This window comes from Rhopalosiphum padi, chromosome 3, assembly GCF_020882245.1.
Source record: "Rhopalosiphum padi isolate XX-2018 chromosome 3, ASM2088224v1, whole genome shotgun sequence".
Lineage (NCBI taxonomy): Eukaryota > Metazoa > Arthropoda > Insecta > Hemiptera > Aphididae > Rhopalosiphum > Rhopalosiphum padi.
The window spans coordinates 64,817,061-64,842,475 of NC_083599.1; the positions used below are offsets into that span (position 1 = coordinate 64,817,061).

General features: G+C 26.8%; 2 protein-coding genes across 2 annotated transcripts; one reads left to right on the forward strand and one right to left on the reverse strand.

Moving 5' to 3' along the window:
• Positions 1 to 300: 300 nt before the first annotated feature.
• Positions 301 to 13,387, forward strand: LOC132927384 (dynamin-1-like protein). The gene is made up of 4 exons (XM_060991901.1): positions 301 to 421; positions 7,396 to 7,571; positions 11,116 to 12,366; positions 12,488 to 13,387. The coding sequence occupies exons 2-4, from the start codon at positions 7,434 to 7,436 to the stop codon at positions 13,088 to 13,090; spliced, it is 1,992 nt and encodes a 663-aa protein (XP_060847884.1). The 5' UTR covers positions 301 to 421; positions 7,396 to 7,433; the 3' UTR covers positions 13,091 to 13,387.
• A 3,894-nt stretch (positions 13,388 to 17,281) lies between these two features.
• LOC132926506 (uncharacterized) lies at positions 17,282 to 24,206 on the reverse strand. The gene is made up of 6 exons (XM_060990872.1): positions 23,949 to 24,206; positions 19,171 to 19,545; positions 18,851 to 19,029; positions 18,643 to 18,748; positions 18,369 to 18,566; positions 17,282 to 17,617 (listed from the first exon to the last, which is right to left on the reverse strand). The coding sequence occupies exons 1-6, from the start codon at positions 24,154 to 24,156 to the stop codon at positions 17,394 to 17,396; spliced, it is 1,290 nt and encodes a 429-aa protein (XP_060846855.1). The 5' UTR covers positions 24,157 to 24,206; the 3' UTR covers positions 17,282 to 17,393.
• Between the last annotated feature and the right edge of the window lie 1,209 nt (positions 24,207 to 25,415).

Genomic DNA, 25,415 nt, shown 5'->3' on the forward strand with positions numbered 1-25,415 from the left:
GTGTTTTATGATAAAAAAATCACCTGTATAATAAAAATATTTATTAATAAGATATTGTTTATACATGTTTGTACATAAGTACTTACATTAAACCTACTCGTTTTGTGTGTTATATAATATTAAAATAAAAAATAACGTAATATTTAATGGGCATCTAATCCCTATTTTTTCATTCGTCGATATTTTGAGATTATCGTTTTCCCCGACAGACAACGCTTTCGGCGGCGATATTTTGGTGAGAAGGGGAATCACACGATATTAGACTGTAGCACAGCCATATTGACCAATTCAACCTGATGATCAGCCCATCACCATCGTTCCGTTCATCTTCGTTTCATTAGTTCATTCTCCAAACCGCGGTCCGCAGTGTTGGTCGTTTGCCACTTGTCACTGGGTACAACAATAATAACATCAAATATTCGTGAGTATAAAATTTATAATTTATATATGTATAATATACGCTACGTCCATAATTGAATAGATTATTATTATTTTACTAAAAATCAGGGCTAGGATTTGTATGCAATAAAAAACACAAAAATATAATTATAAAAAAAAAATATTTATTTATTGAAATACATTAGTGATTGGCTGTTTGTCTTAATATAATATAATTGAGAAATAAAATAAAATAAAATAAAATAATTTAGAAATAAAATTTATAATTATAATTCACATTCAATAGTATAGAAACATATTTATTTTTTTTTTGTATACGTGTGTTACATGCTATGATCACATTTTTTTAAATTTTCGAAAATAAATGATCAGCAATTGGATTGTAGTAAAGATTTATATTGACTGAAGCTTTTATCGCGTACCTATTGTACTATAGGATTGTATTTATAAAACTAAAATGTATATTTGACAAAAAAAAACCAAGTTTAATACTTTCATCAGCAAGACTAGAATTAAATACGAAATATTAATATTAAATTATAAATATTAATCACAAAATATACTATAAAACGTGCATTTTTCGCATTCTTATAATCGAAATATGCAAAAACATTCAAAATAAAAACCACCATTTATCGCATTTTGAGGTGATTTGTGGGCATTACTGACAAAATCAATAATCAGAAGTCGCAAAAAAACACGCTGTTGTATATAAATCCTGGCCCTGTAACCTGTTAATAATATTTAAGTATAATGATTAAATAATACATAGAAAATTTAAAATAGTAAAATTTTACTAAATGTCTATACTAATGGGTTACACCTAATCTAGAATATATTTTCAAACGGTACTGAAATAAGTAATAACATATATTTTATGCGTGTTTTTTAATTATTTCATGATTTTTTAAGGTAATCAATAACTTATAAACTATTATAGTATCTTGTATAATAGACCAAATTTACATAATATTGCTATGTCTGATGAATGATGATTAAATAAATAATAAATAATAGGTAATAGATATTATAAATTAATTAAATTTATCTACTATTAAGTGTGTATAATTATTGGGTTCTGTATATTTCTAAGAAAAGTTATATTATTTTAGTACTCAATGTTTTGTTTGATTTTATGTAATTTGAATTGTATTTTTTTGATGACTGACAAAAATTAATAAGGACTCAACTGACAACTATAATAAACAGTAATGTTCTTATTGTATGTTGTTGCGTAATTAGTGATTTTATTAAAATGTTATTTTGAATATATTATTCTTCATTATTTAATTGATTTTTTGTCTTTTACTGACCGTTTATAAAAAAATATGAATTATCCTACCTATTATCGATCTATCAATTCCTAAATTGTGTGTTTTATAGTTAATTCTCTAATAATATTTATTTATTTTACTTTATTGATTTTTAATCAAGTAAGTATGGTAATTGAAACGAAAAAAGACTTGAGTTTTTAAAACTCCAAGAATTTCTATTTTTTAACTTTTCTCCAAAACTATTATAGCTAAAAAGTTGGTTGATAGCTCATTAAAAAGGGATTATCAAGTAGATAGAAAATGTGAGATTTAAAATTTTCAAAAAAATTATTTAATTTTTTTAAGTTAAAAAAATAGTTATTTTTTGCTAAATTTTCATTTAGTGTGGTAGATTACCGAAATTGGTGAACGGATTTTGTTATTTGGGGTCTTGTTAGATTCGCATTGGCTAGGAGAAGTACACTGAAGATTTTTCAGAACTTTATCTTCAAACGTTAACTCACTACGAACATAAAAAAAAACGCCTAATAAAATGTGTTTTAATTTTTTTTTGAAGCTGTAGTAAATTGACTATAAACGTTAAAAGTTCTGAAAATCTTCGTTTCACTTCTCCTAGCCAATGTGAATCTAACAATTCCCCAAACAAAAAAATCCACTCTCCGGTTTCGGATATCTATCTCACTAAATGAAAATGAAAATAAAATACATTATACATACATGTAACATATTGCATATAATTAATAAATTTCTAAAAATTGAAAATCAAGAAAGTTTACATGCCGATCTCTGGTCTTGCAAGCGTTTTTTTAATAGTTTTTACTCACTAAACATTTACTTGGTTAATACTAATATACTAATTACTAATATTTAAGAGGACGGTAGAACCCGCGTGTGTTGTATAGATAAATCGTGCTATTAAAATAGACAAACGTATGCAATCGTATATTTGTATATAAACCTTAACGTCCGTATCGAGATACAGATACAAGATACAATCTAATACACAATAAGCTAAGATACTGCTCAATCGTGTATACTATTATATTAGGTGGGTATGTTGTATGTATTATTTAACGCCTTCGCTGCCGGGTATACAAGGAGGGTCCCGCTGCTGTTGTTACAGTAAGCGGGTGTGTGTGTGTGTGTGTGAGACGTGTGTGACGGTCGTAGTTAATATAATCAAAACAATATGAGAAAAAACATTATTAAAAAAAAATGATAATATAATAAAACGAAATCTTGGTATTTCCTTTTTTCAATCGCTTACACGTCATCTTCCATACAGGCCATAACAATAATTAAACAAACTTAGATTAGATAAAAATAATCCGAGTTCCATACTTGCATTGAATAATCAAAATATATTCTTTTAAAATTTATAAATAGGTTCTTCACTGAAAAACATTTGTTTATTTTCTTTAGCAGTTTAGCTTATTTAAGATATTATTGTTGTAAATCGTATTTTTGATTAATACGAGTATAGTTCATGGTACAGGATATACTTTTATTATTATATTTTTAATATGATTTTAATATTGTAATTATTGATGATAATATATTGACATGAAATATGGAGTTTGGTGGAATTATGTGAATATCATTACATTTTAATACACTGAAATGCAATATATATACCCGTATTTAAATATTTATATCACGACGGATTTATATACTATACAACAGTTGTCAGCTTCTGCTGATCGTCAAAAATAAATTGTCGGTATTAATATTATAACAATACGTAATATATTAAACATTATTAGTATATACTTCAAACAAAATTATTGTAATTTTTAATATTTATATAATTATTGAAAAATCTGTGTTAAGTTTAAGTCTAAGCATAAAATATTAGATTTTATGTTATTTTACACTTTCCGAAAGGGCGAAATCAAAGTTGTCGAAATATGTTAAACCTTGGGCCGGGGCTACTATACACCACGTTTTCCGTCGAATTCAAGATTCATTGTTTTATATCGGAGTAGCTACACACGACGCATTACATCCCGACATTCGTACGTTTAAAAGGTTCGAAATGAAATAATAAATATTTAGCTAATAGCTTGTAGGAACAAAGACTAAAATAAATCGAAAACAAATAATTTGTATATATTTGCAATGACGACCAGATGAAACATGTCGCATTGTCGCATGGAATAAATTGCTTTCTTGCATTGTTTATTTGTATTTATCAATGGGTACCTACGGTGAACGGTCGTCGGTCACACGGGTTTTCTATTTAAAGAAAATATCAATAATTATTTGTATTTCCAAATTCAAATTATCAAACGAAATGATGTAGGTAATAGATATAAATAAATAACAAAATTAAATATAAAAATAAATAAAATAAAATAATTTTAACATAAATTTTATAAAAAAAAATGTTGTCGCCCAGTAATAAAATTTATCATCTACTAAGCGACAAAAAGTTTTCTTTCAGTATATAAGTTAGTTAAGAGGACGTTAGTACCTGCATGTGTTGTCTCCTTCATATACACGTGTGACATACCAAATTTTCGTTTACTATTTTCAATATTGTGCTGTTAGTTTTGATATTAGAGTGAACCTAGTATACAATTTAAAGGTAAGATAATTATCCAGGGCTTCACGTAGTTTTTTATTGATATTATTTTTAAGTAAGTTATGATCATTTTAAAATGTACAGTTTCAAAAAGATCATAACTTAAAAATAATAATATCAACAAAATGCTACGTGGGTCCTGGATTTATGAATTATCTTACCTTTAAATTTTATAATAGGTCAGTTCACTTTAATATCAAAACTAACAGCACAAAATTGAAAATGCTGAACGAAAATTTGCTATGTCACACGTGTTGCGTAAGACGGAGACAATGTATATATTGAATATTCAACTGAACTCGCACACTTAACGTGGTGTAGTGAAGATTTTCATAACAAGTTAACAATAAGGTTTTTTAACAAATATTTGAACATAGGTAATTTATTGTTTTATGCCAAATGGCTGAATAGTGAACGCCATTGCCTATTACCTATATTTAACTTTATATTTTAAAATATATTGCTTGATTCGCTTTGATTTTTTAAATTTGATTTGTAAATACCAGGCTAAAGGCTTCGAACTACTATGTCTCAAGAGAGACTAGATAATTCGATTTTAAAAGAGTTAATAAACCTATGGAGTGTTAGAGAGGCGCTGTTAGGTAAACTACTATACAGCTATACGGGGTGATTATCTTATCATTATTTTGTTAAGTATACACTTTTCATTTTTTTTTTTAAATCATTTTATATCATGCTTTTTTCAAACTATGAAATTTTTATTTTTTTCACCTTTTTAATTAATAGTGAAACCATATCGACTTTTGATTTTTAATACTGGTCTTGTAAATGTGTGCGTAGTAAGTTTTGTTTTTAAAATTTTCTGCCGAGTTAAGATTTTTTTTTCAGAATCAAAATCAGACATCTTAAACTAACTTTAATTTTCTCAAAACTTCATGTTTTTTGAGCTTAAATTGACGGCAGTAGCGAGGCCTCTTAATGTACTCGTATGTATATGTTGAATGTCAGTTAAAGGTTTAAATATTTAAAAATTTTAATTAACTTGTAGTTAAAATGCAAATTAAACATACATGTGTTTCAATATCAAATTTATAGAAACATCAACAAAGTTTTTTGAATACCCTATATGTAAAAAGATGTCTTATGTGTAATGTGTTTATAAAATACTTTTGAAAGAAAATGTTCAAATATGTATTAACAAAACTAATAACCTATAATTGATAATCATTAAATAGTTATTTATATTCATAAATTAAATTTTTTATTAATATTTTAATTGTATTATCATTAAATAATGAGATTACTGTTAGGGTATTCGGAAAAAAGCCCTGTACCAGCTAAATACATTATGTGTTATTTTATTATGATTTACATAATAAAATATAATCATTACATTTATCTATGTGATTATGTAATGCCTCTTTAATACATCTAAAAGTATAGCTGCAATCTATATTATTTTAACATTGTTGATGATTGTAATTTGTACCTACATAATATAAAAAATTTAAGGTTAAAATTAAAATAATTAAAAAATATAAAATATTTCATTATTTAATATTTTTTTAAATAAATAATACAAATGAAAATTGACAATTATTTTAAATTTTTATCCTCAAAATGTTTTTAAATTACATAGGTACAAATGACAAATGACAATTATCAAATGTTAAATGCAGCTTACAGCTATACTTATAAATATGTTAAAGAAGTGTTACATAGATAAATGTAATGATTATATTTAATTATGTAAATCATAATAAAATAACAAATAATGTATTTAGTTTTTTTTTTATAGATTTACTATTAGACATAGAAATCAATTTAACGTAATCTGTCTGGTTATTTATATAAGTAATGTTTGGAGATGTTCATTTATAATAATAATATTCTTAGTATTATGAATAAAGTTAAACTAAAAGTATTGAATTTTTACAATAACCAATCCCTATAAAAGTAATTATAATTTTTGGATTCATAATTGTTAGTTTGATTATTTTTTATTTATTAATGTATGTAAAATATTTATGAATAAGTTTAAGTATCTATTTGCAATAAACATACATGTGTTTCAATATCTAATTTATAAAAACATCAATAAAGTATTTTGAATACTCTATAACTATAATGGTATCTTTGGGATTATAAAATACTTTTGAAAGAAAATGTTCAAGTATGTATTAACCAGGTATTATAAAATAAGGCTGATAGCCTGTGATTGATAATCATTAAATAGTAATTTATTTTAATAAATTAAATTTTTTATTAATATTGTTGACCTTAAATATATAAAAATGGCAAAAAATGTCCTTAAAAAATTACCTAAAAATTACAAATATTTGTTTTATAAATTTATCAAAGCTTACAAATGACTCGAGAATTAATATTTTGTGAAGAGGAATAATGGCAATAAAAGAGCTTGCAAAAATCATAGATAAAAGTAAATATTTTCGATGACATAGTAAGACAAATTTGACTTTGTTTTAAATGTTTGCCATCTATTAGTCTATACAAATTTTTATGTTTTATACAGAAAATATGTTGTTCAATTGTCAATTGAAAGTTTTAAGTAAATTATCGGCATAATGATAAAAAAAAAAAAAGATGAGAAGTTAACTAATATAAAATCAGTAAAAATTTCTTTAATAAAAAGTAATAAACACTAAAAAATGCAAAATAAAAATTAGTTGTTCAGATTCACTTGCTAATGAAACACATTTGTGGCCAGGAGAGCATCGTCTTAAAAGTTTCAAAAACAAAATGCAAAATGCATCAACTTCCAAGCCTTAATAATAATAAATAATAATAATATTGTTAGTATTATAAATAAAGTGTATTATGAATAAAGTAACTGAAAGTATTGTTTTTGCCAATAGCTATATAAGAATTAATAATTTTAGATTTCATAATTGTTAGTTTGATTATTTTTAATTTATCAATTCACTTACATGCCATAACTAAAAAGTAATGTTTGTAATATAAATTATAATTTTTGAAATTATAAACCATATATCATTTTATTATAATTTAATAATTATATTTACTCCGTAGTTGTGTAGTGTGTACTAAAATATATAATACTGAAATGGTATCAATAGTATACAAAATAAAAATAATGATACATTTGTAAATTAAGTAATACAATAATAATTAATAAAATATTTTTTTATATTATAGGTTTTGTCAACTAAATTAAAAAATTGTACAATACTACAATGGAATCATTGATTCAAATAATCAACAAACTGCAAGATGTGTTCGCCGTCATCGGCGAACATAAAATTGACTTGCCTCAAATAGTTGTCGTCGGATCACAGAGTTCAGGAAAGAGCTCTGTCCTGGAGAGTCTAGTTGGTAGATCCAGTGCTCGAAGTGGGGGGGGATACGGTGGGATGGCATCCCTCTACTTTTTTGTATTTACAGTTTTCATCCCTCTACTTGTTTTGTCTAGAATAACGCATTCCTCTTAAGACTTGTATTTTAAAATGATATACTTATTATCATTATTATACGTATTATTTATATATAAGACATTTTTTTTTCGATGAAAATAATTGTTTTTAACATTCAGGCCCGGGCGCTCGGCTTATCGTATCACGTATCACTACGAAAAACCGATACGTAACGATATGGTGTTATTGAAAATCTTCTATATTTAGTTAAAGCCGTTTCGCAACCCGTATTAATATTTAGAGCCACGGACCAAGATAATATACCTTAGTCCATGGCTAATATATAATATTATTATCACAGAACAATAACGATGTCATTTCTGACAATATTTTGCTGATAACTGATAAGTAAATGTGTATGTGTGAAGCAATCAATTTCTAAATTTAGCCTATGGATAGAATACAACAACTGGTTATGAGTATTATGAAAAACATGTATAGGTACTTTTGATAATGGTTATGGTTTATGCGTGTTACTGTGTTAGTAGTAATTAATGTTATATTAAACATATTTTGTACAACGGTATTAGTATTAGTACATTAGTGTTCGATGGTTCGACGACAGTTTATTTTATTATTCTCTAGTATACTGTGAATAAATAGTTATATTTTAAGCATGTCTTTATTAAATTGGTTAACCAAAACAAACGTGAACCCAATCGACGATTCATTGGTTTCTACTCAAGCAATAATAAAAGCATCATCTAATGAAGCTGAGACAGTGAGTACAGAATTTAATTGTAATACTAATAATAGTTCAAACAATTCTAATGAAAGTGGCGATAAAAATGATAATGATTATCCAAGTATCTGGACAAATGAAATGTTTTTATCATTTCTTAATAAATATCCTTGGATAATGGTAAAAGACCAAAAATTGGGTTGTAATATATGCGTGCAGGTTCAAAACCTTGCCACATATAAAACACAAGGTATTAGATTTGCTATTGAATGGACAGAGTGTAGTGTACATACTTATGGAGCTAGTGATAAAGATAAAAGACAATCCTTAAGAAAAAAAATCCATAAGCATAAAATTAGTGAATGTCATAAAAGATGTGAACAAATTTTAAAAGCACAAGAAGAAAATATTTTGCCAAAAGCTGTGTAAAGGGGGATTTCTGGTAAATTTGAGAGTACAATAAGAGTGTTTAATACTGTATACAGTATTGTTAAAAAAACAAGACCATTTACTGATTTACCATTTGATATTCAACTTCAAAAGTTAAATGGATTGGATATGGGTCGCATTTTACACAGCGATCATGCTTGTGCTGATATTGCTAGCCATATAGCAATAGAAATGAAAACAAAAATTACAAATTTTCTTGTCAAAAATAATTTTAAAATTTCAGTATTAATTGATGAAGCTACATCAGTGTCGAAAAAGACTTGTTTGGTTGTTTGTATTAGGGCTTCCACAGATGTCAAAAATGAAACAGACCCAATAACATTTTTCTTAGATTTAATAGAATTAGAAAATACAAAATCTGAGACTATAGTTTTGCAACTTTTATCAAGTCTAAACAAACACAAATTTTCTCATGAATACTTAATACAAAATTTTATTTGCTTTGCTTGTGATGGAGCTTCTAATATGATTGGTCGAAAAGCTGGTGTGGGAAAACTTTTAACTGACAAATATCCAGATTTATTGGTCTGGCATTGCTCTAATCACAGACTTGAACTTGCTGTTGATGATGTAGTTAACGAGGTAGCTGGCATAAATCATTTCAAAATATTTTTTGATACTCTCTATGCATTATATAGTTCATCACCAAAAAACCAGTATGGTTTAAAAAGTTGTTCCAAAGAATTAGATTTACAATTTCTTTCAATTGGTCGCATTTTAAATACAAGATGGGTAGCTTCAAGTTTGAGGTCAGTTAAAGCTGTTTGGAGAAACTATGAAGCACTTTATTTACATTTTAACAAATGTAGTTTGGATAGCTCGAGAACATCTAAAGAAAAAGCAACCTTTAAAGGTTTAAAACATAAAATAACATCAACTGATTTTGTTTTAAATTTAGGTCTTCTATATGATGCTCTAACAGAACTATCAGATCTTTCTTTAGAACTTCAAAAACGGTGTACAAAACTACCTGATGCTCATAACTTAATTAGAAGACAAATTCTGATTTTTGAATCTATGTCTGAGAAGTGTAATGATGGTTTTTATAAAGAAGCTGAGAATTCTGAATGTAGTTTGACCTTTAAAAATATTGAACTTCATGAAAATAATAAAAATAAAATAAACTATAAACAATTCTATCGAAGCTTAGCTGATAATTTAAAATCTAGAATGTTAAACTTTACATCATCACACGTATCTTCATCATCTGACACATCAAATAAGTATGCTGAGTTTATTCAACTGCTAGAAGTTTTAAACCCACAAAAATGGCCGTTAGAAGTGGATATATTATATGGAGAGAGAGCAATTAAGCAGCTTTCAAACATATTTAAAATAAATGAAAGAGAGTCAGTTAGAGGTTTTCGTGAGTATATAGATAATAAATCTGTTATTCCAGACAACCTTAAACCTCTAACACAAGCTGTGAATACATTGGTAGTTTCTACTGCTGAATGTGAGAGGCTCTTTAGTGCCATGAACATTGTTCATAATGATACTCGAAATACATTAGAAGTTTCACGTGTATCTGATCTTTTGTGGATTAAATGCGTTGGTCCACCTTTATGTGAATTTTATGCAAATACATATGTGGAGTCTTGGGTTTCTAAAGGTAGAAGATGTGCTGACCATACACAATGCATTTCAAAGCAAGAAATAAGATATAACACAGAATACAATAGTCTTTGGGAGCAATTAAAGTAATCTACATATCCAATATAAGAGATAAAGTATAATCAACACCTTACTATCTATTTTGTTAAAAATTAATAAAAATATTCTATGTTATACATTTACATTTAAAAATTTGTTATAATTTTAATTTGTATATTTGTTTACTTTCAAAGAACACTCTTGATAAAGAGTTAGGTATTCCTTGAGTTTTTTTTATATACCTACTTTTATAATTTAATTAAGAAAAAGTGTTTGCTAAATTAAGTACAAAAAATGTTTTACTAAATATTAAATAATACTTTTATAATAATAATAATAGATTTTGTTGTATTACATATTATATTGATTATTGTCAGTATTAATTATAAATTTAACTATATACCTATAATCTCAAATCTGTACAAAAAAATATTAAAAATAAATACTTACTAAGTTTTTTTTTAAATAGGATTATTTATAATAATAAAAATAAAATATTGTAGTGTTTTGATGCATAAACAAAATGTGAGCTAAAAAAAAAAAATAAAAATACAAAAAAAAATATTATAGGTACACAAAGTGTGAAGAATATTATGATGATATCAGGAAATCTGAATTGTAAAGCATCCCTCCACTTATCTTGAGCCATTTCGACCACTGGGTAGATCATTTTTACCTCGAGGTACAGGTATTGTGACTCGTGCTCCACTTATTCTACAAATGATAAGATATAACAAAGAAGATAAAGAGAAAATGATCAAGTCAACAAAAAAACATGATATTAAATGTTGGGCAACTTTTCTTCATAAGCCTGAAACAATTTATGATGATTTTGACGAAGTAAGATTTGAGATTGAACATTGGACCGATATTCTGGCTGGTACCAATAAAGGTATTACACATGAACCCATTGTCTTGAAAGTTTTTACACTTTCTTACGACCTTACATTTGTTGATCTACCGGGTATAACTAAAGTCCCAGTTGGAGATCAACCCGAAGATATTGATGAACAAATCCAAGAACTCATCTTAAAATATGTACAACAAGAAAATTCAATTATTTTAGCTGTCGTAACAGCAAATACTGATCCTTCTACTTCCGAAAGCTTAAAAATAGCTAGGAAAATGGATCCTAACGGAGTGAGAACAATCGCAGTAGTCACAAAGTTAGATTTAATCGACAAAGGTACAATCCAAGATACCACAGAACTACTCTGTGGTCATAAAATACCAGTTAAACTCGGCATTATTGGAGTTGTTAATCGAAGTCAAAAAGACATAAATGACAACAAGTCTATGAAAGATACCATAAAAAGTGAAAAAGACTTTTTGAGAATAAATTATCCTGACATATATAAAAAGCACGGTAATAAGGTGTTGGCAAAAACCCTTCAAGATGTACTTGTAAAACACATAAAAAAAACATACCCAGTACTACACAAAAGTTTACAAGATACTAAATCAAGACTTGAAGACGAATTAAAAACCTTGCAAACACCAGACAGCAAGATAACGTTTATATTAGGTTTATTGAAAGATATATGCAAATCCTATTGTGATACTATACTGGGAAACAGAAAGGATATTTCTGATAAAATAGTTATGGGTGGTGCGCGAATATCTCAAATAATAAATGACGAATATCTAGACAAAATTAACCAAATTGATCCACTACATAACTTGGCTGATGAAAATATAGCCAAAATATTATTAAATGCTGCCGGTACTACAAAGAGCTCCTTCGTGAATGAAAAAGCTTTGGAAAATATGATTTATAGACAGGTAAAAAATCTAATTGAGCCATCCATGTCTAGCGTGGATTTTGTTCGAGTAGAAATGCTAAAGATTTTTGATTCAATCGATGATACACTATTGGAAAAATTGAAAAGATTTCCACGGATAAATTCTGATGTAAGTATAATTAAAAAATTAAAAAAATCATCAATTTTTTCAATTTACTGTATAAATTAAACTAATAGTTTTTCACCTACCTATCTAATTATAAATATATAACCATAGCATTTGATTTCAGGTAAGAAATGTCCTCAATAAAATCTTAGATGAAAAATTAACTGATTTGAAAGAATTTATCAAGTCTTACATTGAAACCTACCAAACATGTTTAAATACGACCAACCCAAATTTTTTATTTCAATTAGTTCGATCATCAACTGAAATGCGAGATGAAAATATTGCAACATATATAAGCAATACCAACAAAAACATAGCAAACCAAAAATTTGTAATATCAGAAGATGAACGAGAAGAAAATGAAAACCAAATACAACAGTTTAAGCTAATGTTATCCGGATTAAATGATTTAGACAACAGTATTGAAACGTCTAAACAAGTAAAGATACATAAATGTTTAACACAATGTTACTTTGATTTTATCAGAGAAATAGTTAGGGATTTTGTACCAAAGCGAATACATCACAAAATGGTCAAATTAGTTTTAGACAAGTTTGAACATGAATTAGACGAAAATGTTTTTACTCCGTATGTAATAAATCGATCGTTTGATGAAGTAATGGTTGAGGAGGAAGGTGCAGTCGATGAACGCAAAAGAGTTGAAGAGATGTTAAATGCAGTGAACATAGCTCTAAAAAACATGGTAGATATACAGTGTTTCTAAATAATAAATTAGTATCAAAAATAATCATGTTTTAATTAAATTAAATTAATTTTAACAAAATATTCAAAAGTAAAATTATAAAACTAATTGCTCAATATTCAATAGCTTAACTTTGAATATTATAGAATAAATGAAAAATATTGTACTGGTGTATCATTTTTTATTTTATTTTACTTATACTTTGTACTTGCTTTATAATATAATATCTTTTTTTTTTTTTAAATACATTTTTTTATTAAATATAAGTTATATTGTTCTATTAGTAAAAGAAGCTAATTTGTAGTATCTAAAGTCTTTAATTTTTCAATAGTTTTGTTCAGATATAATTTAAATTTAAGTTCAACAAACTATAATTTTTATTTTATTTATAAGAAGAAAATTAGTAATTAATCTTTGTATTTTATTATTTACAAGGATAGTAAAATGGATTGAATTAGTTACTTGGAACTTTTTTTTTTAAAACTGAATTATAATTATCTTAGAGATTGTTTATGAAAAGTAACAATTTATAATTTTGTATGTTTTTTATAAAATATTAAAAAATAAAATTATACATACTCAATATTTAAGATGTCATGAACTCTAAAAGTTAATTGTATACTCAACTTGTTTAATTATTATTATGTTTTGGAATAAAAAAAATGTTGTATTGGCATTCATTGTTTCATTATTTTTAATGAACTAATACTTTTGTAGTCCATGATATACCTAATATCATTTATTTCTCTTTAATATATTTTATTAATTTAAATATATTACAAGTTCATTTTTATTATTTAGTTACCATTAGTAGATTATAGTATTTAAATAAACAAAAAATATATGAAGAAATTATATATACATTTATATTATAGTTATATACGTAGGATTATAAATACCCATATGATCGTAATCACAGACTAAAATTATATAATAATTATTATTTATTAATATTTTAGTCCATGGTTCTAATAAATGAGTAAATACACGGTATATTAAATCGTTGGTAGATTTAAAAACAAAAATAATAATACGGCAATGGGGTGGGGCTTCAGCACGTTAGCCCCCCCCCCCCCCAGCATACGCCACTGTATAATTACTAAACAGATTATGAGTAATTTCAATTTATTTTTAATATGGTATTTTGAATTTTTGAAACTAGTGTATAGTCCATCTTCTTTAACATACTTCGTACGTAAATTTATTACACACTCTAGGATTACAACTTGATTTCCAAAATCAAATAAATTATGTAATTAAAACTTTTAGTATAGTAATAGTAAGACTATATTAAATACTTTAATATAGAAATGAATATAAAAATAAATATTATTTAGCGTGTAATTATTTTTGTATATAAAAATATGAAATTCAAATGCATTAATAGCGTGATATAGTGAATAGATTCTATAATGTAACATGAAAACTTAAAATGACTAACTTGCTAACGAAAATTTGTCTACAAGTTTAGTTTGGACTTCTGTTTTTCTTTAGTCAAGAATTTTTTTCTAAGAAGATGTATTGTTGCTTTTCGTGGTTCTTACTATGTGGGACCTTAAATAATAATCTTACCTTTACATTTTATTATAGGTAAATTCACTTTAAATGTAAAAACTAACAGCAGATAGTACACTTGATAAACTGGTGAACGAAAATTTGCGATGTCGTACGTGTTAAGGCAGATAACGACATGCGGGCACGACTTTCGTTTAATATCCATAAAAAATAATTATAATTTAGACTTTAGAGTAAACAATAAAAAAGTATTATAAAATAAAGTATACATAAAGAAAATATTCGTATTTAATACATAAAGTACGTAGGTCGTAGATATGCTTCCAAGTAAAACCAAGCCTAACGTAGCCATGCAGGTACATAATTTTTAAAAAAGTAACGCATTTGTTAGATAATAAATAAATAAATAGAATTGTATTAAAATAATCACTCACATTGTGTCTTATATTTCTCTATCAATATTCACCTGTAGTATAAAGAATAAAATGTTGTCAAACAACAAATAGGTAAGTTATAAACTTATAAATAATGATTATATGTATTTTTACACTATATTGGTTTTCCACGGTTTTTAATTAAAATGATAATCATGCTTGCCTAGTCGCTTTGCTTCTCATAGTATTAATTATTATTTATTTATAGTTATAACTTTATATTTGTATATCAGTAGCGTAACCAGGAGGGACTGAGGGAGTGGGCTACAGCCTCCCCGAAATATTATGAAAATTTAAAAATTATTTTAATTGTTAATGGTCTGAAAGTTGCTACAAAAATCTTAAATTGTATTTTAATGATTTTAAATTGTCATCTTTATTTTGTTAGCTTTTATTATTTGTTCATTAACAAACATTTACCAGTATTTACACTTTACAGTTTACAATTATAAATTAGCTATCTATAGCCGTGCTAGTAGTTATTTGATGCATATAACATTGTGCATCGGTCGCGAATTCGCGATAGTATTTGTATTATTATAGCGTTTTAACGTTGTACCTACTGTATTTTGAAAAAAATAATTTACTGGGCTGTACAATGTACATATTATTTTAAAATTAATTTTAATACATTTATAAAGACTGCATAATGCACCGTCGCCATAACATTACACGCACACACCGCCGCAAATCGAAATAAATTCACGATCCTCAGCAGGCTAAACGCGTGCGCGTACATATACACACTCATTAGCAGTGCCATATTTATGCAAGGTCAAAATGGGACAATTGCACTGGGCCCGCTCAAAAGAAACTTCAGGCATATACAATTAATTGCATACATTTTTATCACACTTCCGGAAAACAAAATAGAAAAATCCTGGCTACGCCACTAATGTATCAATTAGTATCATCTAACTATTCCATAATAGTTCGGCGTGGAATCTCCGAATCGGTTCCTATATTTCTGTATACTGCAGTGAATATCTGTATATTATAAAATCAATGACGCAGCACAGAATAAAAAATAGTATATTACCTATTCGTTCGGCCCTAAATCCAGCCCTGTTTATGACCAATCGGACTACCATACAAAAAAAATAATAATAATAATAATAATATCAATGATTTAGGTAGTATGTCAATTTTATAAATTATACAAATTTTATGTACGGGCTGTTTTTGTTGTATTCCGTCTCGTTAACAACTCGATATTGAATACTTTTATTTACTTGTTTCTTTTATCGTCGAGTATATAGGTACCTAAAATTAAATCTAGAAACTAATAATAATGTTATACATTTATAATGTTAGATACAAGTAAATAAAGTTACTTTTATGTGAGATACATCATTTTTATTACACTTTTGACTTTTCAATAAACTCACGGTATTGCCAACATTTTTACATATTTCTCGAAAATGATAAAATCACTACTTTTAACAAATTTAAATTTAAAAAAAATTAAGTTATCAATATACCTATTCCAATAAAAGTAGTGTAAAATACACGCCATGGCGATGACATGCCATATTACAAACCTAAATCCTAAATAAAATTGCATATTGCATATTGTTCTAGAATACTATAGTACCTAGACCCTAATTTTATGTCAGTATAACTACTATAACTAGTTAAAATAGCCACTTCCTCCAATCATAACCATTCCCACCTATCTCCTAATATAGAAACTTTATTTACATCTTTTATTACCGAATTCAGTGCAATCATAAAACCCCTCCTGTCTCTCCTAACGGCTTTATTAAATAAAGGTAATTTGTAATTCCATATACCGTTATACGTCCACCATAATATATTGTATCATTTCATTTTATATTGTTATCTAATCACCAAATTATCTAAATTATGCTATAATTAAGATTCTATTTATTGTAAATCTTTTATACATATATTATATATTGTAATAACTGTCGAACTATAATAGTTATATACTGAAAGTTCTAAATAAAAAAAAAAAAAAAAAAAAAAAAAAACTAGTTAAAATCAAAAATTGTAATTTTTGATGATTATTATTTAGTGACTATAAAATTTAGTTTTAATTTTTATATCTGACAAAATATTATTATTTTTTTTAAATTTTCGCTTCAATATGCAATATATTTTGAATTTTGTCAAAATAAACAAAACAAATTTCACCATTAGTTTCAAATTATGATGATTCGTGGAGATAACTGACAAAAATCCAAAAATATTAAAAGGAAAAAATATGCAATTGCATAGAAATCCGCGCTCTAGTGATGATGAATATACATATTTATACACCATATAAGTTTATTTTGCAAGAACTACAGAACTAGTTGACAAGTGTATTAAGTTATAGAAGCCCAAAAATGAAAAATCCTGATTTATAAGCATTAATTGTTTCTTCGGTATCGACGAAGGTTGGTATTAAATCTATGTTGCTCTACAACAATTTTTCCTGTAGTTCGATAACGTCTTAAGTTTGATTTCCACCAAAAGTGATATAAATGACCACTGTTTTCATTATTACTGTTTTTATTTCTACTGCTCCTGTTATTGGTTAGTTGCCTTAGTTGCTTGGGATAGCCCTCTTCTGTTCTTATTATTGCATTATTATCTGAAATACAAGTTAGCTAAACATTAATTCCAATCCAAAAATAAAGTGAAAATTTATATTTTAGAAACTAATTGAAAATGTATTAATTGAAAAAAGTTATAAATCATACTTTTACAGTTATAAACTTAAAATATATTAATCAAGAGGTGAAAAAATATGTTTCGTTATTTAAATTTTTTTTTAAATATATTTTACTAACATATAATTATTTAAATGCATTACTAATCTCGTAGGCAATTAAAAGGTTCAAATAGCTAGTACTGTCTTTAAAGTTCAAATTGAAAATATAGTTTCAATGCAGATGTAATATCTTACAGTTTTGATAAAATGTATTAAAATTATTAATACTTGAAAATATATTGAAATTTACAAACTAAAGTACCTAGCAAATAATAATGGTTGTTAAGGTGTTCAAAAATAATTATTTTCAAATTTTCAATACATTTAAACATATAACTTTAATGAACTATATTAAGATTTAAGAAGAATTAAAATGTTATGTCTAAATGCTGTATGATGTTTTAAACATTTTAAAAGAAATTCAACTAATTTAAGTACTATTTTACGATTTTTAATTGTTATTAGCGTTATCAGTTTATCACGTATAATCATATTGTTCAAAAATTTTCTTTTTAATATTATACAGTTTTTTGTATTTCATATTTTTATTAACCTTCTAACACAATTATGTCAATAAGCTTTTAAATCTGCATTATCAATAAATAACAGGTTAATCAGTTAAAGTACTGACCGGTATCGTGATTGCCATTACTGTGTAGGTCCTTTTGATTTTGTGTAATTCTTTGTTCCATATCTTTCAATGTTTCCAACCATGGCCCGACAGTATCGATTTTGGCAGTCCCGATCCTGCTGCCACCTTCGTTAAACATCAATACGTCCAATATTCTAATAGTCTTACGTAATTTGTACAAAGCAGATTCATAATTGTCTACGAATTGAAAAAAAAAACGACCAATCAATTTTCTATACAATTATTAATTATGATTACATAAGAAAACCCTTACCAACTATGACTTTATTTAAAGCAGCCAATATAGTCCGTTTGCACACGTCCACTACTTTATCGTCGTCCAGTGTGATCTCAAACTGTGTTTTGATTTCGTTTGCTTGCTTAATTGTCATCAGTAAAGAAATTTATATAATAGTATTGTTGGTAGGTTTGTAATTTGTGTATACTTAGAATATATTATGTAAATTAAACAGGTAACTTACTTCTGACAATCTATTGTTATTATTTAAAGTTTGTTGTTGATGCGTGTTTTTATTATCATAGATGACAGTTGACTTCATACTGTTGTCAATAGTCCTTTCTCCTAGATGTAGTCGACTTAAACACGACGAAGGCGAATCATTTTTTAACATCTTAGTGGAGGCTTCCTCGGAGTTTCTTTCTAAACAGAAACATATTTTATTTATACCTACCTGATTACAAAACAATATATATTTTTGACGAATCTAAAAACATAGGTAGGTATAGGTACACTGTTTATACACGTGTAGACTCGTGGTGTATGAAGCATGATCACACCTACCATTGTAGTCGTAATAATTTATACGTTGCTGGAATTGTTGCTGAATGGTATTGCAGCCAACTGTAAGTGATGATTCTGGTGCTGGTGGTAGAAGTGATGGCTGTTGGGATTGCTGCATCATGGGTGTAAATGGCTGGTGAACATAATAAGAGTCTGGTAGAGGTGGCGAAGATAACATCAACGATGGTAGAGATGATGGTTCTGGTGTTGGTGGTGGTGGTGGACGGCTCATCAGTATTTGAGGAAATGTATAATGATGATGTTCTTGTTCTTGAACGTCATCGTTGACCATAAAATAAGAAAATGGATAGTATATGTGATCTTGATGATTGCCAACATCGATAAAACCATTTCCCGACGTGTGCGTTTCGATTCCTTTAATTATGCCAAAGTAATAAATTGTTATAATTTTATTATGAAAAGTTTAAAAAGTAAATAATTAATAAAGCACTAATAGTACAAATCATATAATATAAAGTATTTTAAATATCACTGACATAGTTACATTTAAAACAAACAGTATTTTACTATTAAATTAGAAATATTAATTTTCTGTGGCTGTATTAGTTTTAAAATAACCTAAACTTATTTATTGTTTTAATTTTAATTTCATGACGAATATATAATAATATATACTAGTTAGGACATTTAATTCATAAAGAAATAAAAAGTAATAATTACGTTTCGTATATAAATATTAATACGTTTTGGGTATGTAATTTGGTAAAATATATTATGTTACCTGCATGACTGCATTAAATCTAAAAAACAATTAATAAAATATCCAAAATATTTTAGTAAATTAAATAAAGAACTAAAGTACCACTTAAATACTCAATAATAATTATAGATAGCATACAATGATTTAATTAGAAAAAGGTGGGCAAGTGCGTACTGCTCTGCCCAGGGCCTCCGCAAGGGGGGGGGGGGGTTATAAACCTTGAGTACCATGGCCCGGCTATTTTAAGGGCCCGTGGGCCCGTTGAAATTTATTTGTAATTTTTATAAAGTTTTATAAACATTTAGTTCAAGGGCCTGATATTGTATGTGGCGGTCCTGGTTCTGCTGTAGGTACAGTAGATGTCTAATAGATCACTGTAATGGAAATGATAAATTTGAATTCAATGATACGTTTATCATTGTATACGAAAAATGATTCTGAGTATTGAGTGGAGAAGGTCTATTAGTCTACCACTAATTATATTTCGTTTTATGTTTTTAGACATTGCTACTAGGTATTTAGAGTAATTCATTTTGCTTATAGTAATACAGTAGGTTCAAATAACTTTTGCCAAAGATAATGCATTTGAAAATATCATTGTGCGTATAAAATTTAACAATATACGTTCAAGTTTTATTTCCTCAAGAATAACATTTTGAATTATAACAAAATAATGAATATATTATTGAATATTGAATATATTCAACGATATATCGTTTTGCATAGATATAGATTATATATGTAAATATTTTTTAATTTTAACTGTCAAAGCTTATACAAATAAATTGTACTTATATATTTACATATCTGTAAGAAAAATTTATATGAGATCTTGTATGCAATTTTAAAAACTTAAATACAAAAAAAAAAGTTTTTATGAATTTACTAAACAGTGAATTTACAAATCAGTTAACAATTTTGACAAATTTCGTCAAAATTTTAACTTCAAATGTATAAAAAAAAAATTGTGCCATATATTTTTAATATTTTTGTACAGATATAAGAATAAATTTTGTGGGATCTTGTATTTAAATTTTCATGAATTTTAACCCGTTGAATAACTTTTTATCGAAGTTAATAGAAAATAATTTAAAAAATTGAGAATTTTGCATGCTTATATAAATAAGTCAAAAAAAGTTTAAAATTGTTGAAATGTTTATCGTAAATGAAAATAATAATATAAACATTTGGTAAAAAATTTCAAATATTTATTGTTATTTATTTATTTATTGATATACTATAAAACATCAACAAATGTTTAAGGAGAAATAATTATTTTACGGGTGAATATCGAATGTCGTAAAATTTGAACTTCAAATGAAAATAAAAAAATATTTGAATTTTTTTTAAATAGGTTGAAAAACTTATGAAGAATTGTATTAATTATATTTTATATTTTTACTCGGCGATTAATTTTTATCGACATTTATAAAATAAATAACTAAAATAAATAGAAATTTCATAATGTATTTAAATAACTCAAAAAAAGTCAAAATGGTTTCTACTTAATCAATTCTCAACTATGTACTCGTACATAACAATTTAATGCAAATTATGCAAATATTGTTTAACAATAATACTTTAAGGATTACTGCAGTTAGTCAAAAAATAACAAGTTTACCGGGTTTAGTATGCGTATGGTGACCAGATATAAAAATTTAAAAAAAGTACATTTTTTTGGTAAAAATACCATGTGTAAAATTTGAATAAATAAATACAAAACTTTGTTAATAAGTAGGAAACATATTAACAGATAACAAATTAAATTAACTATGCAACCAAGCATATTAGATTGCATTAGCTCGAACTATAAAATATAAATTAACACCAAATTATAAAAATCATAAACATGTATTAACCCATAAATCATGATATTTTCAAAAAAAGAGTACAATATTATGTACTTAACACTATTGTTAAGAACACTAGGACATGCATAAAAAAAGTACTGTCCTACGAAAAATAGTACGTCTGGTCACAACTGCGTAACATCGGGTATGTATATGTCGCATCCACTTAATGTAATCGTATTTTTCATGAAATGGATATCCATTTCATGAACAACGATCATATCGTGTAAGTCAAATTTTAGTTCATGAAATGGACATATATTTTATCCATTTCATGAAATGGAAACTCTTATTTTACACTTTGTGTAATATTTTTAATTAATTACATCAATGGGTAACATTTTGTGAAATCGAAATAATAATATTGATACGAGTACACGAATCTAGTATCTTTAAACTGTAAGTATTAAGATACTAAATAGGTACCTATTGTAGAACTTACTGTACTATACTAATAAGTAATATGTTATCGACACCTGTTATCGATAAATAATCGCATCAATTGTATGAGTGTAATAGCACTCTGGAAAGTTTTTATTTTTATTTTTATATGATGCCAGTACGTTTTCTCGAGCCGTATATTAACGTTCATTACAAGGAATACAATTTATAAAATGGAATTTGATTCATTTGCTGAATATTATGAAAAATTAAATGCCTACTATGTAGGCAAACCCGGGAAAAAACCACCCACCAAAAATGAGGTTCAATTAATAATTGAAGAAATATTAGCGGCCAAAATAAAAATGTAAGTAATTGTTAAAATATACAAAATATTTACACTTCAAATAAAATTATAACAATCAGCCATCAGGGCTTGTATTTCAAAAAACTATTTTGTTTTATGTTATTTGGAATTAAGAGGACGCTATACCCGCAGTGTTGTCTCTGTCTTACTAACGTACATTATAACAAATTTTCATTCAGTAGAATACATTTTGTGATGTTAGCTTTAATATTAGAGTAAATTTACCTATTATCAAATTTAAAGGTAAGAATATTATCTAGACAATGACATATGCTTTTAATGATATTATTATTTTAGAGTTATGAACATTTTAAAGTTGTAATATTTCACATAGCTGTAACTCACTTTAAAATAATAATATCATTAAAAGCATATGTCATTGTCTAGATATTATTCTTACCTTTAAATTTGATAATAGGTAAATTCACTCTAATATTAAAGCTAACATCACAAAATGTATTCTTCTGAACGAAAATTTGTTATGATGTACGTTAGTAAGACAGAGACAACAAATGCGGGTATGTCCTCTTATGCTTTTATTAGGAGTGCGATGAAAAAAATAAAGAACCATAATACATCATACAAAAAATTAAAATGATGAAATAATATTACAAAACTAAACACACCATTACCGACCGATTTGAACGACAAAGTTCAGCGCAAATCATAAGCTTCTATATCTATAGCCGCTGCGCTGTCGTGATGTTATTATTACGCGTATATAAAAAACCCGCGACATCTAATTTTTTAAAAATTACCGAAGTTAATAATGATAAAGAGCTTACATAACGTGAAACAGTTTCTCATATTTCTGGGGGACAAGGTTTTTTAAGTTGCATTTGTAAACGCCAATGTGAATCAAAACGTTGTGCTTGTTTTAAAGCTTCGGTAAAATGCAACATTCGTTGCCATAGCTCTAATATTTGTAAAAATAAGTAATAATTTATTATTTATATAAATAATAAATTATTAATTATTATTATAATGATTATTATAACTATTTATATTTATATAATTTATTATTATTATAAAATATAATTATAATACAATATTACATAATTATAATAATCATGAATAAATGTAATAAAATGTACTCGTATCAATGTTATTATTTCGATTTCACAAAAAGTTACCTATTGATGTAATTAATTAAAAATATTACACAAAGTGTAAAATAAGAGTTTCCATTTCATGAAATGGATAAAATATATGTCCATTTCATGAACTAAAATTTGACTTACACGATATGATCGTTGTTCATGAAATGGATATCCATTTCATGAAAAATACGATTACACTAAGTGGATGCGACATATATACACATCGACTTATTTAATAAATAAAAGATTTATCTCGCCAATTATTAAAGATTTTGCATAATGCATGTACGTATGTTACATTTATTTTTAGTGTCATATTATATTCACAGCCCTGAATTATAATACATAATATTGCTCACCATTATTTTCGTAATGGTGTAGGTGGTGCTGGATTCGTGTACAGTGATGGCTCGACCAACGTTGCTGCGGCCGATGGAGTTCATCGTCTTTGTGCCACATAATCCGTCCGGGTGTTCGATTTGATGGCAATAGTTGTCCGCAGTTATACCTGCCTACTTTTATAAATATATACCTACTAAGATATAAGAATTTAAAAAAATAGCTCATCACCACAGCTAACGGACATTCACGGTGGTCGACAGTCCTCGTGGGGGAAATGCACAGAATGACTGCAACATTACATGTGCGGCATACGTATATATATATATATATTTATTATTATTAGAACACGGTGTCCCTGTGGCATTTTGTACGCAAGCGCTGTACACGCTGCATATACCATCACCACTGTTCAAAAGCTGATACGATTTTGCCGGCTGAGAGAGGGGGGTGAGGTCGCTACCAATGGGAATCTTATACTTATTATTAATAATTATTATATATATAATTTCGTGTATGGATTATGTTATGTAATATATTGCCGATTTCGGTGGTTAAATAGTATAGGATTATATTTTGAGGTTTCATCGTGCCCTATGATGAGAAGTTACGAATTTTGAATTTTAAAAAATACTGAAAAAGGATCGACAATGATTTTTATACAGCAAGTAGGTATACATATATATGGCTATATATTATAATTATATTCAATGAAAGGTTAAATAATAATTAAAAGGTAATATTAACGTAATTAAAGCTGTACCTACTTAATTCATACACACTTTTTTTCATTTCATTTCCATTTATCAGTAATCAAGAACATTTTTATTTTTCAAATAAAACATAGAACCCACATGCAGTACCTATTGTTTGTTTAAATATTATATTAAACGAACAGGAAAACTAAATAAACCAAAAAAAAAAAAAAAATAGGTATAAAAATGAAAAATTCTTTGACTTCTTTCGTTGGTATATTTAGAACTTAATTTTCACTTCCCGTCTAGCCGCATAGTACATATGGTAAGACTTAACTTATTAAGGTCATAATTATATCTGTCGTATTCCTACGTACGTTTGACATTTTACGTATAAACGGACCCACCAACACGTGACCCGCGTGACACTCCTCTTCGCCGTCGTCCCGTCCGACACATTTTCGCTCCGAAAATCGCACATAACGCCAACCAATCATAATGTTAACACCCTGCCCAGCACCTATACACCCACGGCAACAGCAGTTGGATGACGTTTATTAGTTGTTCTGATCGTTATTATAGTAATCACTTATTATTTATTTACACCGTCGCAAAGGTTGTACTATAGGTATAACACGCACCACCAAACACACACAATATATACATGTACACCGACCGACTGAATAGGATTTTTCTTTACGATTTTAATTACCACCTCAAGTCCCGTTGTTACACGTATTATAGTAGATACCTACCTGTAGCGGCGAGATAACTACTATTCTATATATATAA

Excerpts from the sequence above, each read along its gene's own strand:
- LOC132927384 (XM_060991901.1), top strand. The coding sequence starts at position 7,434 with ATGGAATCATTGATTCAAATAATCAACAAACTGCAAGATGTGTTCGCC. Across the intron at positions 7,572-11,115 it reads CTGTCCTGGAGAGTCTAGTT|GGTAGATCATTTTTACCTCG; the intron begins GGTAGATCCAGT and ends TTTCGACCACTG. Across the intron at positions 12,367-12,487 it reads TTCCACGGATAAATTCTGAT|GTAAGAAATGTCCTCAATAA; the intron begins GTAAGTATAATT and ends ATTTGATTTCAG.
- LOC132926506 (XM_060990872.1), bottom strand. The coding sequence starts at position 24,156 with ATGAGCTATTTTTTTAAATTCTTATATCTTAGTAGGTATATATTTATA. Across the intron at positions 19,546-23,948 it reads ACACCATTACGAAAATAATG|GAATCGAAACGCACACGTCG; the intron begins GTGAGCAATATT and ends GCATAATTAAAG. Across the intron at positions 18,749-18,850 it reads ATAACAATAGATTGTCAGAA|CAAGCAAACGAAATCAAAAC; the intron begins GTAAGTTACCTG and ends ATGACAATTAAG.